Consider the following 16,006-nt stretch of genomic DNA (forward strand, 5'->3'; position numbering starts at 1 on the left):
TTAAGGAATGGACATTAGACCAGTGGAAATCTGCGCTTTGGTCTGATGAGTCCAAATTTGAGATCTTTGGATCCAACCACCGTGTCTTTGTAGAAAAGGTGAACGGATGGACTCTACATGGCTGCTTCCCACCGTGAAGCATGGAGGAGGAGGTGTGATGGTGTGGGGGTTTATTCAAAATTGAAGGCATACAGAACCAGCATGACTACCACAGCATCTTGCAGCGGCATGCTATTCCATCCGGTTTGCGTTTAGTTGGACCATCATTTATTTTTCAACAGGACAATGACCCCAAACACACCTCCAGGCTGTGTAAGGGCTATGTGACTAAGAAGGAGAGTGATGGGGTGCTACGCCAGATGACCTGGCCTCCACAGTCACCAGACCTGAACCCAATCGAGATGGGTTTGGGGTGAGCTGGACCGCAGAGTGAAGGCAAAAGGGGCCAACAAGTGCTAAGCATCTCTGGGACCTCCTTCAAGACTGTTGGAAAGCCATTTCCGGTGACTACCTCTTGAAGCTCATCAAGAGAATGCCAAGAGTGTGCAAAGCAGTAATCAAAGCAAAAGGTGGCTACTTTGAAGAACCTAGAATACAAGACATATTTTTCCGTTGTTTCACACTTTTTTGTTAAGTATTTCATTCCACATGTGGTAATTCATAGTTTTGATGCCTTCAATGTGAATCTACAATTTTCAGAGTCATGAAAATAAAGAAAACTCTTTGAATGAGAAGGTGTGTCCAAACATTTGGTCTGTACTAAATTATATATATATAAAAACATTTCTGAAACAATTGTACCGTATATACATCATGTAGGAGCAAAGAAACTGCACCTGTTATCTATCCACCATGTAAAATACCTGCAAATTTAAATCTATGTTTTTTGTTTTTTTATAATATTTAAACAAAAAACTAACCAATTACCCCCCCCCCCCCACCCCCGGATCCAGCACTACCTCTTCCTGTGGCGGTCCCCGCTTATGTAGAGGGCATACACTGCTGGGCTTAATATTTTTTTTTATTGTTACTGCAGAAAGGGAAGGGGGGAGAGGCTCCTGCTGCAGCCGGTTGCCTTACAGCCACAGGATAGTGAGGAGGTGGAGGGCGGGGGGATAAAACTAATTTCTTACGATATAGGGGAATATTTTTGCTCATAAAGGGGTTAAATATTTCCTTAGTAGGCACAACTGGTTTATCTTTATGCACAGTCACATTTCAGAGTCCACTTACCAAATAATTATGTCTTCGTACGTAAAAACCTAATTTTTCTTCACTGTGGCCAACATTGCATAGAAGCTGGAGAGAGAAAAAAAACATGAAAAAAAGGAAAGCACAAAAGAGGGTAAAATGATTGATGTGAAGTCAAAGCTGCAATACCAGATGCCACCCATTTACAGGAGTGGCGCTGCTTGTGTGGCAGTCGGCGATATCATTATGTATGCGCGCGTGTATATATATAGTATATATATATATATATATATATATATATATAATATATATATATAATATATATATATATATATATATTTACACACACACACACACACACACACAGTACATGTACATGTGCAAACTGACAAATCGGGATGTTTTAACTGAACTTTTTGCCCTTAGCCGAACACTCCCCCTAAGCTTCTCAAGATAAGTCGGCCATTCTCAGGTGGTGATGGGTGTGTTAGTGTATAAGTCAGTGGTCACACATTTACGTTATTGCCCTAATGAGCACACACTTCATACCCATCATCTGCTCTGCTCATATGTTCACTATCTAGTTGGTGAACGGTCAAGGAGGCGAGCCCCGCCCCGGGTCAAGGAGGCGAGCCCCGCCCCGGGTCAAGGAGGCGAGCCCCGCCCCGGGTCAAGGAGGCGAGCCCCGCCCCGGGTCAAGGAGGCGAGCCCCGCCCCGGGTCAAGGAGGCGAGCCCCGCCCCGGGTCAAGGAGGCGAGCCCCGCCCCGGGTCAAGGAGGCGAGCCCCGCCCCGGGTCAAGGAGGCGAGCCCCGCCCCGGGTCAAGGAGGCGAGCCCCGCCCCGGGTCAAGGAGGCGAGCCCCGCCCCGGGTCAAGGAGGCGAGCCCCGCCCCGGGTCAAGGAGGCGAGCCCCGCCCCGGGTCAAGGAGGCGAGCCCCGCCCCGGGTCAAGGAGGCGAGCCCCGCCCCGGGTCAAGGAGGCGAGCCCCGCCCCGGGTCAAGGGAGGCGAGCCCCGCCCCGGGTCAAGGAGGCGAGCCCCGCCCCGGGTCAAGGAGGCGAGCCCCGCCCCGGGTCAAGGAGGCGAGCCCCGCCCCGGGTCAAGGAGGCGAGCCCAGCCCCGGGTCAAGGAGGCGAGCCCAGCCCCGGGTCAAGGAGGCGAGCCCAGCCCCGGGTCAAGGAGGCGAGCCCCAGCCCCGGGTCAAGGAGGCGAGCCCAGCCCCGGGTCAAGGAGGCGAGCCCAGCCCCGGGTCAAGGAAGGCGAGCCCAGCCCCGGGTCAAGAAGGCGAGCCCAGCCCCGGGTCAAGAAGGCGAGCCCAGCCCCGGGTCAAGAAGGCGAGCCCAGCCCCGGGTCAAGAAGGCGAGCCCAGCCCCGGGTCAAGAAGGCGAGCCCAGCCCCGGGTCAAGAAGGCGAGCCCAGCCCCGGGTCAAGAAGGCGAGCCCAGCCCCGGGTCAAGAAGGCGAGCCCAGCCCCGGGTCAAGAAGGCGAGCCCAGCCCCGGGTCAAGAAGGCGAGCCCAGCCCCGGGTCAAGAAGGCGAGCCCAGCCCCGGGTCAAGAAGGCGAGCCCAGCCCCGGGTCAAGAAGGCGAGCCCAGCCCCGGGTCAAGAAGGCGAGCCCAGCCCCGGGTCAAGAAGGCGAGCCCAGCCCCGGGTCAAGAAGGCGAGCCCCAGCCCCGGGTCAAGAAGGCGAGCCCCGCCCCGGGTCAAGAAGGCGAGCCCCGCCCCGGGTCAAGAAGGCGAGCCCCGCCCCGGGTCAAGAAGGCGAGCCCCGCCCCGGGTCAAGAAGGCGAGCCCCGCCCCGGTCAAGAAGGCGAGCCCGCCCGGGTCAAGAAGGCGAGCCCCGCCCCGGGTCAAGAAGGCGAGCCCCGCCCCGGGTCAAGAAGGCGAGCCCCGCCCCGGGTCAAGAAGGCGAGCCCCCGCCCCGGGTCAAGAAGGCGAGCCCCGCCCCGGGTCAAGAAGGCGAGCCCCCCGCCCCGGGTCAAGAAGGCGAGCCCCGCCCCGGGTCAAGAAGGCGAGCCCCGCCCCGGGTCAAGAAGGCGAGCCCCCGCCCCGGGTCAAGAAGGCGAGCCCAGCCCCGGGTCAAGAAGGCGAGCCCAGCCCCGGGTCAAGAAGGCGAGCCCCGCCCCGGGTCAAGAAGGCGAGCCCCAGCCCCGGGTCAAGAAGGCGAGCCCCGGTCAAGAAGGCGGGGCACCCTGGAGGTGAGGTTCCTGCTGCAGGCAGTTGTCTTACAGCCAGACACAGGACCGTGGCAATGGGGGGAAAACCGCTGATCTGAGACACAAGGAAGATTTCTTTGGTTGATGGACAGTTTCCTCTCCATCAGCAGCGGGTTGGAGGAAGTGCTGGGATGTTGTTCTTACATTTTCACTTTCTGTAGAAGTGGCAGGACTTTCACTTTGAGGAGATAACTCTCTTAGAAGGTGTAGCTGCGGTGAGGAGTTTATTTCTGCTTTCTTGTAAATGATGATTAATTGTCTCATGAAATTAAAGTAAAGCTGCCCACGCCTCGGGACTTGTGATGTACGGCTGAAAACAACAGCCATAAACAGGAAGCTGAGAACACGAGAAGCTCATCACCAGCAGCAAGAACCAGGCGGGAATCCAACGCCCACGAGAGGCCAGAAACGCGTGATCAGCGCCGGTCCAATCGACCATGAACAGGGGGGTCCCGCGTCCTTGTATTAACAGGGTGCATCTATGGGAATTGATGGTGACATTTACAAACTAGCGGTTCATTAATGTGGGGGGACACGGGACCCCCATTCTGATAATCACCACTGTCACAGCGGTCTGACTTCCTATCCGTACTGCATCCTAAAAGACCCCCAACTACTAGACTGTCCGTAGCAGGATTATGCAGAAGCTCAAGACTTACACCAGAACTAGTGACGCTAACCCCTCCTATACCCCAGACCACCAGGACTAGTGACACTAACCCCTCCTGTACCCTAGACCCTCAGAATTAGTAATACTAACCCCTCTTATACTCTACACCTCCAAAACTAGTGACACGAAGGCTAAGTTCACATTTCCGTTGTTTTGTATCAGTCACATGCGTCGCTTGACGCATGTGACTGATGCGCTGTTCAACGCTGTACAACGGATGACAAAGAACAGAATTCTTTGTCGGATTCCGTTGTGTGCGGGGGGCGGAGTTCGGGGGAGGGGGAGCCAAGCGGGGCCGTGGCATTGAGGACGTCAGTGCCGCAGGGACTGCAGGACAGGTGAGAGTGTGTGTGTGTGTGAGAGTGTGTGAGAGTGTGTGAGTGTACACACAAGTGAGGAGTGCGGGAGGGGGCGGAGCCAAGCGGGGGGCGGGGCCAGGCGCTGAGGATGTCAGTGGCAGTGCCGCAATCTGCATGGCTGGGGACAGGTGAGAGAGTGTATGTGTGTGTGTGTGTGTGTGTGTGAGAGTGTGTGAGTGTACACACATGTGCGGAGTGCGGGAGGGGGCGGAGCCGAGCGGGGGGCAGGGCCAGGCGCTGAGGATGTCAGTGGCAGTGCTGCGATCTGCATGGCTGGGGACAGGTGAGAGTGTGTGTGTGTGTGTGTGTGTGTGTACACACATGTGCGGAGTGCAATAGGGGGCGGAGCCGAGCAGGGGGCGGAGCCAGGTGCTGAAGATGTCAGTGGCAGTTGCTGCGGTCTGCATGACTGGGGACAGGTGTGTGTGTGTGTGTGTGTGTGTGTGTGTGCGCACAGAGTGCGGGAGGGGGCGGGGCCGAGCTGGGAAGTGTCGGCCTCCCTGCACACGTAACCAGACTAAATATCAGGTAACAGCAAAGCACCCGATGTTTACCTTGGTTACCCGATATTTACCTTGGTTACGGGCCTACACCGCTTAGCACTGGCTCCTTGCACCGTAACTAGGGTAAATATCGGGTAACCAACCAAAGCTGGTGACGTGTGCAGGGAGCCAGAGAGCATGCGCAGTGAAATCCGACGGATCGCGCTGCTCAAAAAACGTTACATGCTGCGTTCCTCCCGCCCGGCGGTCAGTCGTTCCACGACTGATCAGTCGGGCGGAGGGTGCAACGCAGCATCATCAGTCACAATCCGCTGCTCATACAAGTCTATGGGAGCAACGGAATCCGCTAAACGGATTCCGTTGTTTACAAGAGCAGCGGATTGTGACTGATACATTTTAGCGGAAATGTGAACTTAGCCTAACCCCTCCTATACCCCTTGACCACCAGGACTAGTGATACTAACCCCCCCATACCCTAGACCCCAAATCTAGTGACACTAAGCCCTCCTATACCCTAAACCACCAGAAGTAGTGACACTAACTCCCCATACACTAAACCCCCAGATCTAGTGACACAACCCCCCATACCTTAGACCACCAGAACTAATGACACAAACCAACCCTTAGACCGAAGTCCACCAGAACTAGTGACGCTAACCCCTCCTATACCCTAGACCACCAGAACTAGTGACACTAACCCCTCCTATACCCTAGACCACCAGAACTAGTGACACTAACCCCTCCTATACCCTAGACCACCAGAACTAGTGACACTAACCCCCCATACCCTAGACCACCAGAACTAGTGACACTAACCCCCCATACCCTAGACCAGAACTAGTGACACTAACCCTCCATACCCTAGACCACCAGAACTAGTGACACTAACCCCTCCTATACCCTAGGCCACCAGAACTAGTGACGCTAACCCCTCCTATACCCTAGACCACCAGAACTAGTGACACTAACCCCTCCTATACCCTAGACCACCAGAACTAGTGACACTAACCCCCCATACCCTAGACCACCAGAACTAGTGACACTAACCCCCCATACCCTAGACCACCAGAACTAGTGACACTAACCCTCCATACCCTAGACCACCAGAACTAGTGACACTAACCCCCCATACCCTAGACCACCAGAACTAGTGACACTAACCCCTCCTATACCCTAGACCACCAGAACTAATGACACAAACCAACCCTTAAGCCGAAGTCCACCAGAATTCGGGACACTAATCTCCCATTACACAAGACCACCAGAACTAGAGAGAGACATCCCTCGTACACCGTAGACCATGAGAAATATGGACAGTAACCGCTCTTCTACCCTAGACCATCAGGGACATTTTAATTAGGATGTTTTTCTAAAGGTCTGTGCCCCCCCCATACACATTAGATGGCTGTCAAACAAATGATATTTCGGCCAATCGTCATTTCGGCCGACTCTCCCATACACAGATGCATTTCTTTGGCTGAGTGCTCCAGTGTCCTCTAGGAGGACCCCGATGGTAGCAGGTCGGCCATGGCTTATTCCAGGGAGAACAATACAATTGGCAGTAGGAAACTGGACATACCCGATAGACATCTCCCCCAACAATCCTTTGGCTGGTGTCCTCATACACGGCCCACCCAGTCAATAATGGTGGGTTCAGCCGACATTAGTTTAAAGTATATGGGGGGCTTTAAGTCATTCCTGAGATCATTGACCCTTTAGAGAAGGAGTCAGACAGATATCAAGGGCAAATAAATCCAGGAGGCAACATCAGCTGGTGTAAAGGACTGTGCACGGCCGGAGGGTCCTCACATCGGAGGGTCCTCACATCGGAGGGTCCTCACATCCGGGAAGTGATTAAAGCAGTAAAGTGCACACAAACAATAAGTAAATCAGATACTGAAACCAGTACAAAGTTGTCTCAGCGTCTTGTGACCGGGTAATTACAGTCACCGGCCGAGGAAAGAGAGTGAAGGGCAAAGCTATAGAAACTCCTATCAAAGAGGACGCACCAGCCCGGTCTACACCTCCGGAACGGAACGCGGAGAAAACGACTGCTGAGATGGGAATATTCAGTTATACAGCAATGTTGCGCTGCTGCTGCAGATTTCAGAACAGATTTCACTTTTTGCATGTAGCACATAGCCGGGCTCCAGGAGTGTCACAAACCACCGGGGGGGTCACTCAGAAATCCCCCGCGCTGGCTACCAGTACGTCACAATCGGGGGGTAACAAGTGGGGGTCACCCCTCCTTTATACCTCCCGACCGACAGACAGAGCACGTGACGCGCTCTCTAGCGCCCCTCTTATAGTCAGGCCAATTATGGAATTGCCCGACAATAAGCAAGGAGGCCGCTATACTACTTATGCCGATTATTGAAGGGTCCCCGGTGAGAGTAAGGTATATATTCCCCCGACCTCCGCGGGCGGAATATATAAAATCTCCCCGAATCTCACTGGCCTCCCCACAATAATCCTTGGCACAATTCGCTGCCACCAACCGATTTACGGTAACTATTAGCCGAACACACAGACGTGGGATTCAAGATCGAGATAACAGAACAGCCCAAGATTAATTATATAATTTAATCAGCCTAAAGCACACTAGAAACTACAATATATACAATAGGGAATCTACAGAATATACATGTGTCAGAGTACAGTTACAGATAAAGCATGGTTTACAAACAGGCATACACAGTTCCCGCAGTTACCTTGTTGCGTCTGGCCACAGGGGGGCGCTGTACCCAGGTTTCTAGGATCCTTCCCACAGATGTTTCCTACACGTGCCCCCAGCGAAAAGAACGCTGGAAAATGGCCGAAGTAGGGTTATCAACCTGGGCAAATCCAGGTCCCCTCCTACCTTAGTGACCTCAGAGGGAGCACTGCTCCACCCCTGGCTTGAGTTATGGACAATCCACAACATGGAATATGGGCCATAACTTTGCCTGGGAGCGTCGTAGGCGGACGCCAATGCTCTCATTGTGACAGTTATGAATTTAGCTACAGAATGAGAGGTTTCATGACTTGTCTACTAGTTCCACATTGGCTGATATCACGCCTGGGGTATTTCCCAAGCTCCCGCTCCCATAAAAAGGGTGTGCCAGCATCGTCCGCATGCGGAGACACCATTTTTATGGTTGCCATATTTATCGGAAATATGGCTTGCGAGATATGAACCATTTTTTACTGGAGTCGTTCTGTCTGGATACTTCCAAGCTTGCTAATTAGATAGCAGCTCCTACCACAGGGTCACGGCAGGGAGTCCTCCTGTGTCCATTGTTCCCACATCATCTCATCTCCATATCACAGGAGATGGCCATGGAGGTGTAACACCTTCACAGATGCTGGACATTGAGAACAAGAAGGGAGGGGGGCACTGCCAGGGAGTGATGAGCGATTATGACTGGAAGTCATAATTCATCTTCATATCCCGGGATTTGCCTCACACCTCCCCCCTTTTGAGGGCGCTAGGGGGCAGCACACTCCGGTGTTCCCCCGTGCGCCCGTCCGCGACCTCTCCTTGTCGGGACAGCCCGTCTGCGTTACCGTGGTCACGACCCCTTTTGTGGCGAATGGTGAAGTTGTATTGCTGGAGTGCAAGGCTCCATCGCAACAATCGCCCATTCGTCCCAGAGACGGTGTGCAACCAGCTGAGGGGATTGTGGTCCGTCTCCACGATGAAGTGGCGCCCGTATAGATAGGGTTGCAGACGCTGCAGGGCCCACACTATGGCCAGGCACTCCTTCTCCATCGTGGAATAGGCAACTTCCCTTGGTAACAGCTTCCTGCTCAGGTACAAGACTGGGTGCTCTTGGCTCGCAGAGTCCACCTGGCTGAGCACCGCACCGAGGCCGAAGTCACTGGCGTCGGTCTGTACTACAAACGGCCGCGTGAAGTCGGCTGCCTGTAGCACGGGCGGGCTGGACAGGGCGTCCTTTAGGGCCCGGAAGGCTGTCTCGCAGTCCATTGTCCAATCGACTGCAGAGGGCAGCTTCTTCTTGGTGAGGTCCGTCAAGGGCTTTGCCAGGCTACTATAGCATGGAACAAACCTCCTATAGTACCCAGCGGTCCCCAAGAAGGACATCACCTGCTTCTTGGTCCTGGGGGTGGGCCAGGATGCGATGGCTTCCACTTTCTCAGGCTCGGGCTTCAGTGTTCTCCCACCTACCCGGTGACCGAGGTACTGGACCTCGCTCATGGCCAGCTGACACTTTCCCGGCTTGATGGTCAAACCTGCCCGGTGGATCCGCCTGAGCACCTGTGCTAGATGCTCTAGGTGGTCCTCCCAGGTGGGACTGAAGACGGCAATGTCATCCAGGTACGCGGCCGCGTACCCTTCAAGTCCCTTGAGCAGGGTGTTGACCATCCGCTGGAAAGTGGCAGGGGCATTCCTCATCCCGAATGGCATCACCGTGGACTCGTACAGTCCAAATGGGGTAATAAAGGCAGAGCGTTCCCTGGCCTTGCGAGTCAGGGGGATCTGCCAATATCCCCGGCTCAGATCCATGATGGTCAGGTACTGAGCCCCGGCCAACTGATCGAGCAGGTCATCGATGCGTGGCATTGGGTACGCATCGGCGACCGTGACCGCATTGAGCCCCCTGTAGTCCACGCAGAACCGAGTGGTTCGGTCCTTCTTAGGGACGAGGACTACAGGCGAGGCCCAAGCGCTGTTGGATGCCTGGATCACCCCCAGCTTCAGCATCTCGTCAATCTCCTGGCGCATGTGTTGCTGCACCTCCAGGGAGACCCGATATGCTGAACGCCGGATCGGGGGATGATCCCCAGTGTCCACGTGATGGACAGCCAAGTCAGTCCTTCCGGGCTGGTTGGTAAACAACCCCCGGAAGGGGAGGAGGGTGGCCCACAGCTGGGACCGTTGGTCTTCCAAGAGCTGGTGGCCAACCTCCACATCCTCAATGGATCCGCCTGCCCTAACCTGGGCTAGCATATCCAAGAGGGTTTCCGCTTCTCCCTCCTCGGGCAGGTTGCACACGGGGAGCGCACATGCCTCCCGCTCATGATGTGCCTTCATCATGTTCACATGGAAGGCCTTCCGCCTTCCACGGGCAGGGTCCAGGGTGACCAGGTACGTTACAGGGTTGAGCTGCTGGTACACGAGGTATGGGCCTTCCCAGGCTGCCTGAAGCTTGTCCTGTGGTACGGGGACCAGTACCCACACCTTTTGACCCACTTGGTAGGTCCTCTCACAAGCGTTCTGGTCGTACCAACGCTTCTGATCAGCCTGGGCTTGAGCCATATTGTCGTGTACCAGTTGCGTCAAGGCCTGCATTTTGTCCCGGAAGCGCATGACATACTCGATAACCGACACTCCAGGGGTGGCCAAATCCCCTTCCCAAGCCTCTTTCACCAGAGCCAGGGGGCCCCGCACACGTCGCCCGTACAGGAGCTCAAACGGTGAGAATCCTGTTGAGGCCTGTGGAACCTCCCGGTAAGCAAATAACAGGTGTGGGAGATACCGCTCCCAGTCACGCCCATGGGAGTCGACCAACATCTTAAGCATCTGCTTTAAGGTGCCATTGAACCGCTCGCACAGGCCATTAGTCTGTGGATGGTACGGGCTGGCCACCAGATGTCGCACCTGGACTTGCTTACAGAGGGCCTCCATCAGCTGGGACATGAATTGGGTCCCCCGGTCAGTGAGCATTTCCTGGGGAAAACCCACTCGGGAGAAAATCTCCAGCAATGCGGTGGCCACCTTGTCAGCCCGAATGGACGACAAGGCCACTGCTTCTGGGTACCGGGTGGCATAGTCCACTACCGTCAGTAGGAAGCGTTTCCCGGAGCTGCTGGGGATGGCCAGCGGGCCGACCAGATCCACAGCCACCCTCCTGAAAGGCTCATCGATGATTGGCAGAGATACTAGTGGGGCTTTGGGGCGTGGCCCCGCCTTCCCCACTCTCTGACAGGTTTCACACGAACGGCAGTAGGCAGCCACATCGGCCCCCATTTTTGGCCAGTAGAAATGCTGGTTTAACCTGGCCTTGGTCTTAGCGATCCCTAGGTGTCCGGCCATCGGAATCTCATGTGCGATCCGCAACAACTCCGTCCGGAACGGATAGGGTACCACCAACTGTCGGTCCCTGGGCCACGCCTCCGGTGAACCCTGCTGGACCGTGGCCCGGTACAGCCGTCCTTGGTCCCAGACCACTCGCTCCGGGTCCGAGTCCGAGGGAGGCTGTGCCGCCTGCTCCTTAAGAGCTTTCAGGCTGTCGTCAGCTTCTAACGCTGCCTGAAACCCCTGACTAGATGTGGCCAGAATCGACGAGACTGTCACATCTTCAGTCAGTACCCCGGGACCTGTGTCCTGGCCTCCACCTGACTCGGCTGCCACTTGGTCGGAAGGGGAAGAGCTATCGGACCTCCGGGAGGCCCCTTGGCTTCCAGCACTCCCACTGCGGGTGACAGCGGCCACAGCCGCTGCGACCGTGGGTCGTGCCTGCTCCTCCTCCGTTCCTGACCAAGTCGCCGGTTCAGGCAGACCTACCTGGCTTCCTGACACCCCGGTTGTGGGGGAACCATGCACCGAGATCTTACCTGGGAGCACTTCCGCTCCTGGACCGGCCCCAATCTCACCTGCCTGTTCCCCTCCTGCAGCAACAGAACCCCGCTGTGAAATCTCTGGGGACCCCACATTTGCTGTGGTAGCCCCCACCCCACACACTGGTCCTCCCCCTGCAGCACCCTGCTCTCTGCTTATCCCTGCAGAGGGCAACAGATCCCAGCTCACAGGCTGATTACTTGTAGAGGCATTGTCACACCTTTCTCTGACCCCCTCCCCTGTCACAGCTGCAGCTGAGTGTGTGTCTATGCAAGCAGAAAAATCAGAGTTCACTCCCTCCTCCCTTACATCATTCATAGATAACACATTAACATTGTTAGGAGTCATTTCAGTACGGGCTGAAGGTTCAGCCCTTGGGGGGGGCCCAAACTGGGAGGTTATCTGCCCCAAATCTGTCCCAAGTAGCACGTTTGCAGGGATCCGATCAGTTACCCCCACCTCTCTCACCCCTCGCCCTGCGCCCCAGTCCACATAAATGTCAGCAACAGGCAGCGCCGGGTCAATGCCTCCAATCCCGGAGACAGCGAGGGTTTTTCCAGGGATCAAGTCTTGGGGGGACACCATCTCAGGCCGCACCAGAGTCACCTCCGAGGCGCTGTCTCGCAGTCCTATGGTCACAGACCGGCCGACGGTGACAGGTTGGAAGCTGTCCAGGGACCTACCACCACCCCCACCCACACAATACACCTTGGGCGGCCCTTGGGACGGGGACGGAGCCGGGGCCTTGGGACGCTGAGGGCACATGGCCTTGAAGTGTCCAGGTAGGTTGCACTGGTGGCACCGTCTTGGCTCTGCCACGGGCCTGGAGAGGGGAGTTGAGGGGGACACCCCCTGCAGTCTAGGGGCAGGTGGGGCAGTCGCAGAGTTCATCTTACCCCCTCTCCAGGTGCTGCTGGTGGCTGCTCTCCTGGCCTCAGGAGCCCGATTGTTGGTGTAGTCATCGGCCAGGGCAGCTGTAGCCGTGGACCCCTTTGGCTTCTGGTCTCGGATGAACTGGCGGAGATCCTCAGGGCAGTTCCACAAGAGTTGCTCCGTGATGAACAAGTCCAGGATCTCCGGTCCGGTGGAAAGCTGCAGGCCTTGGGTCCAGTGGTCGGCAGCTCGGGCAAGTGCCCGCCTGTGGTCAGCCCAGGAGTCCTTTGGTCCCTTCTGTAGGCTCCGGAACTTCTTGCGGTAGGACTCCGGGGTGAGGTTGTACTGTTGGATCAGGGCCCGCTTGATGGTGTCGTAGGCCTGATCTGCCTCAGCAGGCAAGTCCCCAAGGATATCCAGGGCCTTACCCCTTAAACGGGGGGTCAGGTATTTGGCCCACTGGTCCTTGTTCAGATGGTGCTGCAGGCAAGTCCGTTCAAAAGCAGTCAAGAAAGAGTCCAAGTCTCCATCCTTCTCCAGCACTGGGAAGTCCTCAACACGGACCTTTGGAAGTTTGGTGACTTGAAGGTCACGTGTGGCTGATGAGGGCCGGAGCTGAGCTAGCTGCAGCTGGTAGTCACGCTCTGCCTGGCGCTCTTCACGCGCTGCCTGCCGCTCCGCAGCCTCAGCCTCACGCGCTGCTTGCCGCTCTGCCCTGCGCTCTGCCAGGAGTCCCTTGTAGCCCTCCTGGTCTCCAGCCTGGAGAAGGGCCATAGCCATTTGAAGAAGGCTATCCGAGCCTCCCAGGCTCGGTGGAATGGCACGTGGTGATCTGCGGCCCGCTGCGGAGCCTGGTGATTCACTGTCCATTGCAGAGCGGAGGGCTGGCATCTGGCTCGTTGAGGACCCTTGGGTGAGCTGCTCCTCATCTTGTCCATAATTGCCAGCTTGTGCGCTGTCCTCTGCAGAACGGTTTTCTGGCGTCGAGCTCCTGGAGGACTCGTGGGCAACCTCCTCATTACTGCCCACAGCACCGTCCTCCCTCTCTTCGGCTCCTGCTTTAGCATTGGCCAGTTGCATAGCTCTGCTCCTGGTGCCATCAGCCATTCTTGCAGACTTTTGGTCACTGACACAGAACTGACACCTGATGCCTCCACACACCTTACAGTATCTGCACTCTGACACTCTAGTGTTGAGCTAGTCTGAAGACCCCAGCAGCCACAGCTGCTGCAGGCAGTCTTTAGTGTCTGGGAGTATGGGTCTCACACTCACACACACTATTATCTCGATCCCACCGCTATGCCACCAATATGTCACAAACCACCGGGGGGGTCACTCAGAAATCCCCCGCGCTGGCTACCAGTACGTCACAATCGGGGGGTAACAAGTGGGGGTCACCCCTCCTTTATACCTCCCGACCGACAGACAGAGCACGTGACGCGCTCTCTAGCGCCCCTCTTATAGTCAGGCCAATTATGGAATTGCCCGACAATAAGCAAGGAGGCCGCTATACTACTTATGCCGATTATTGAAGGGTCCCCGGTGAGAGTAAGGTATATATTCCCCCGACCTCCGCGGGCGGAATATATAAAATCTCCCCGAATCTCACTGGCCTCCCCACAATAATCCTTGGCACAATTCGCTGCCACCAACCGATTTACGGTAACTATTAGCCGAACACACAGACGTGGGATTCAAGATCGAGATAACAGAACAGCCCAAGATTAATTATATAATTTAATCAGCCTAAAGCCACACTAGAAACTACAATATATACAATAGGGAATCTACAGAATATACATATGTCAGAGTACAGTTACAATCAAAGCATGGGTTACAAACAGGCATACACAGTTCCAGCAGTTACCTTGTTGCGTCTGGCCACAGGGGGGCGCTGTACCCAGGTTTCTAGGATCCTTCCCACAGATGTTTCCTACACGTGCCCCCAGCGAAAAGAACACTGGAAAATGGCCGAAGTAGGGTTATCAACCTGGGCAGATCCAGGTCCCCTCCTACCTTAGTGACCTCAGAGGGAGCACTGCTCCACCCCTGGCTTGAGTTATGGACAATCCACAACATGGAATATGGGCCATAACTTTGCCTGGGAGCGTCGTAGGCGGACGCCAATGCTCTCATTGTGACAGTTATGAATTTAGCTACAGAATGAGAGGTTTCATGACTTGTCTACTAGTTCCACATTGGCTGATATCACGCCTGGGGTATTTCCCAAGCTCCCGCTCCCATAAAAAAGGTGTGCCAGCATCGTCCGCATGCGAAAACACCATTTTTATGGTTGCCATATTTATCGGAAATATGGCTTGCGAGATATGAACCATTTTTTACTGGAGTCGTTCTGTCTGGCTAGTTCCAGAGCCTTATAATGAGATACAACTCTTGTTACAGGGTGACGGCAGGGAGTCATCCTGTGTCCTTTGTTCCCACATCACCTAATTTCCATATCACAGGAGATGGCCATGGGAGGTGTAAGTGGAACACTGAGAACAAGAAGGGAGGGGGCACTGCCAGGGAGTGATGAGGGATTATGACTGGAGTCATAATTCATCTTCATATCCCGGGATTTGCCTCACAAGGAGTGACAGCCGTCACGGGATGTGGGAGCAGCTGTACGTCACCTCTGGTCAGGCTGCCATTCTATAATCACCGCCGGCCTCCGCTCCCCGACATCCATCACTTTATCCGCTGAGCCGGAAACTGATCTGATCTTGTGCGAAGAAATGTGGATCAACTGGAGAAGCTCTGCAGCCAAAAGATCTGCGGGGTGGGATGCAACGCCAGGGCAGAAAATATTAATAAAAATAGAGATTTTTTATATATATATATATATATATATATATATATATAAATATATATATAAATATATATATAAATATATATATAAATATATATATATAAATATATATATATATATATATAAATATATATATATAAATATATATATATATATATATAAATATATATATATATATATATATATATATATATATATATATATAAATAAATATATCTATCTAATCTATATATCTATAAATATCATATATTAGATAGATATAATTAGATATATATATATATATATATATATATCTAATTATATCTATCTATATAAAAATATATATAAATTATATATATAAAAATATATTTATATATATATATATATATATATATAAAAATATATATAAATATATAATAATATATATATATATATATATATATATATATATATATATATATATATATAATAGATATATATCTATATATATATATATATATATATATAGATATATATATATATATATAGATATACATCTATATATATATTATATATTGAACACATCACCAATTTTCTAAGTAAATATATTTCTAAAGCAGCTATTGACATGAATTTCTCACTAGATGTCAGTAACAACCCATCCAATCCACACAGGCAAAGAGATCAAACCGTAGATGTCCATAAATATATAATAAAGGAAAAATGACAAAGGAAAAAGTATTAAACACATTACTGAAATATATTTAAACACTTCATAGTAAAGCTTCCAGACGCCTCCTGGATGGAGACACTAGTCGCCTGCATTGCTCAGGTGCAGTTTGGCCCATTCTTCCACACACACACTCTTC

At 53.4% G+C, this 16,006-nt stretch overlaps 1 protein-coding gene across 1 annotated transcript in view; it reads right to left on the reverse strand.

The window, feature by feature from the left end:
- The window catches only part of RICTOR (RPTOR independent companion of MTOR complex 2), a 161,622-nt gene that overhangs the window by 97,228 nt on the left and 48,388 nt on the right, over window positions 1-16,006 (reverse strand). Inside the window, exon 4 of the mRNA XM_075330517.1 lies at window positions 1,234-1,299. Coding sequence (XP_075186632.1) covers window positions 1,234-1,299 — 66 coding nt within the window. The remainder of the gene's footprint in view (window positions 1-1,233; window positions 1,300-16,006) is intronic.

Source organism: Anomaloglossus baeobatrachus, chromosome 1, assembly GCF_048569485.1.
Source record: "Anomaloglossus baeobatrachus isolate aAnoBae1 chromosome 1, aAnoBae1.hap1, whole genome shotgun sequence".
Lineage (NCBI taxonomy): Eukaryota > Metazoa > Chordata > Amphibia > Anura > Aromobatidae > Anomaloglossus > Anomaloglossus baeobatrachus.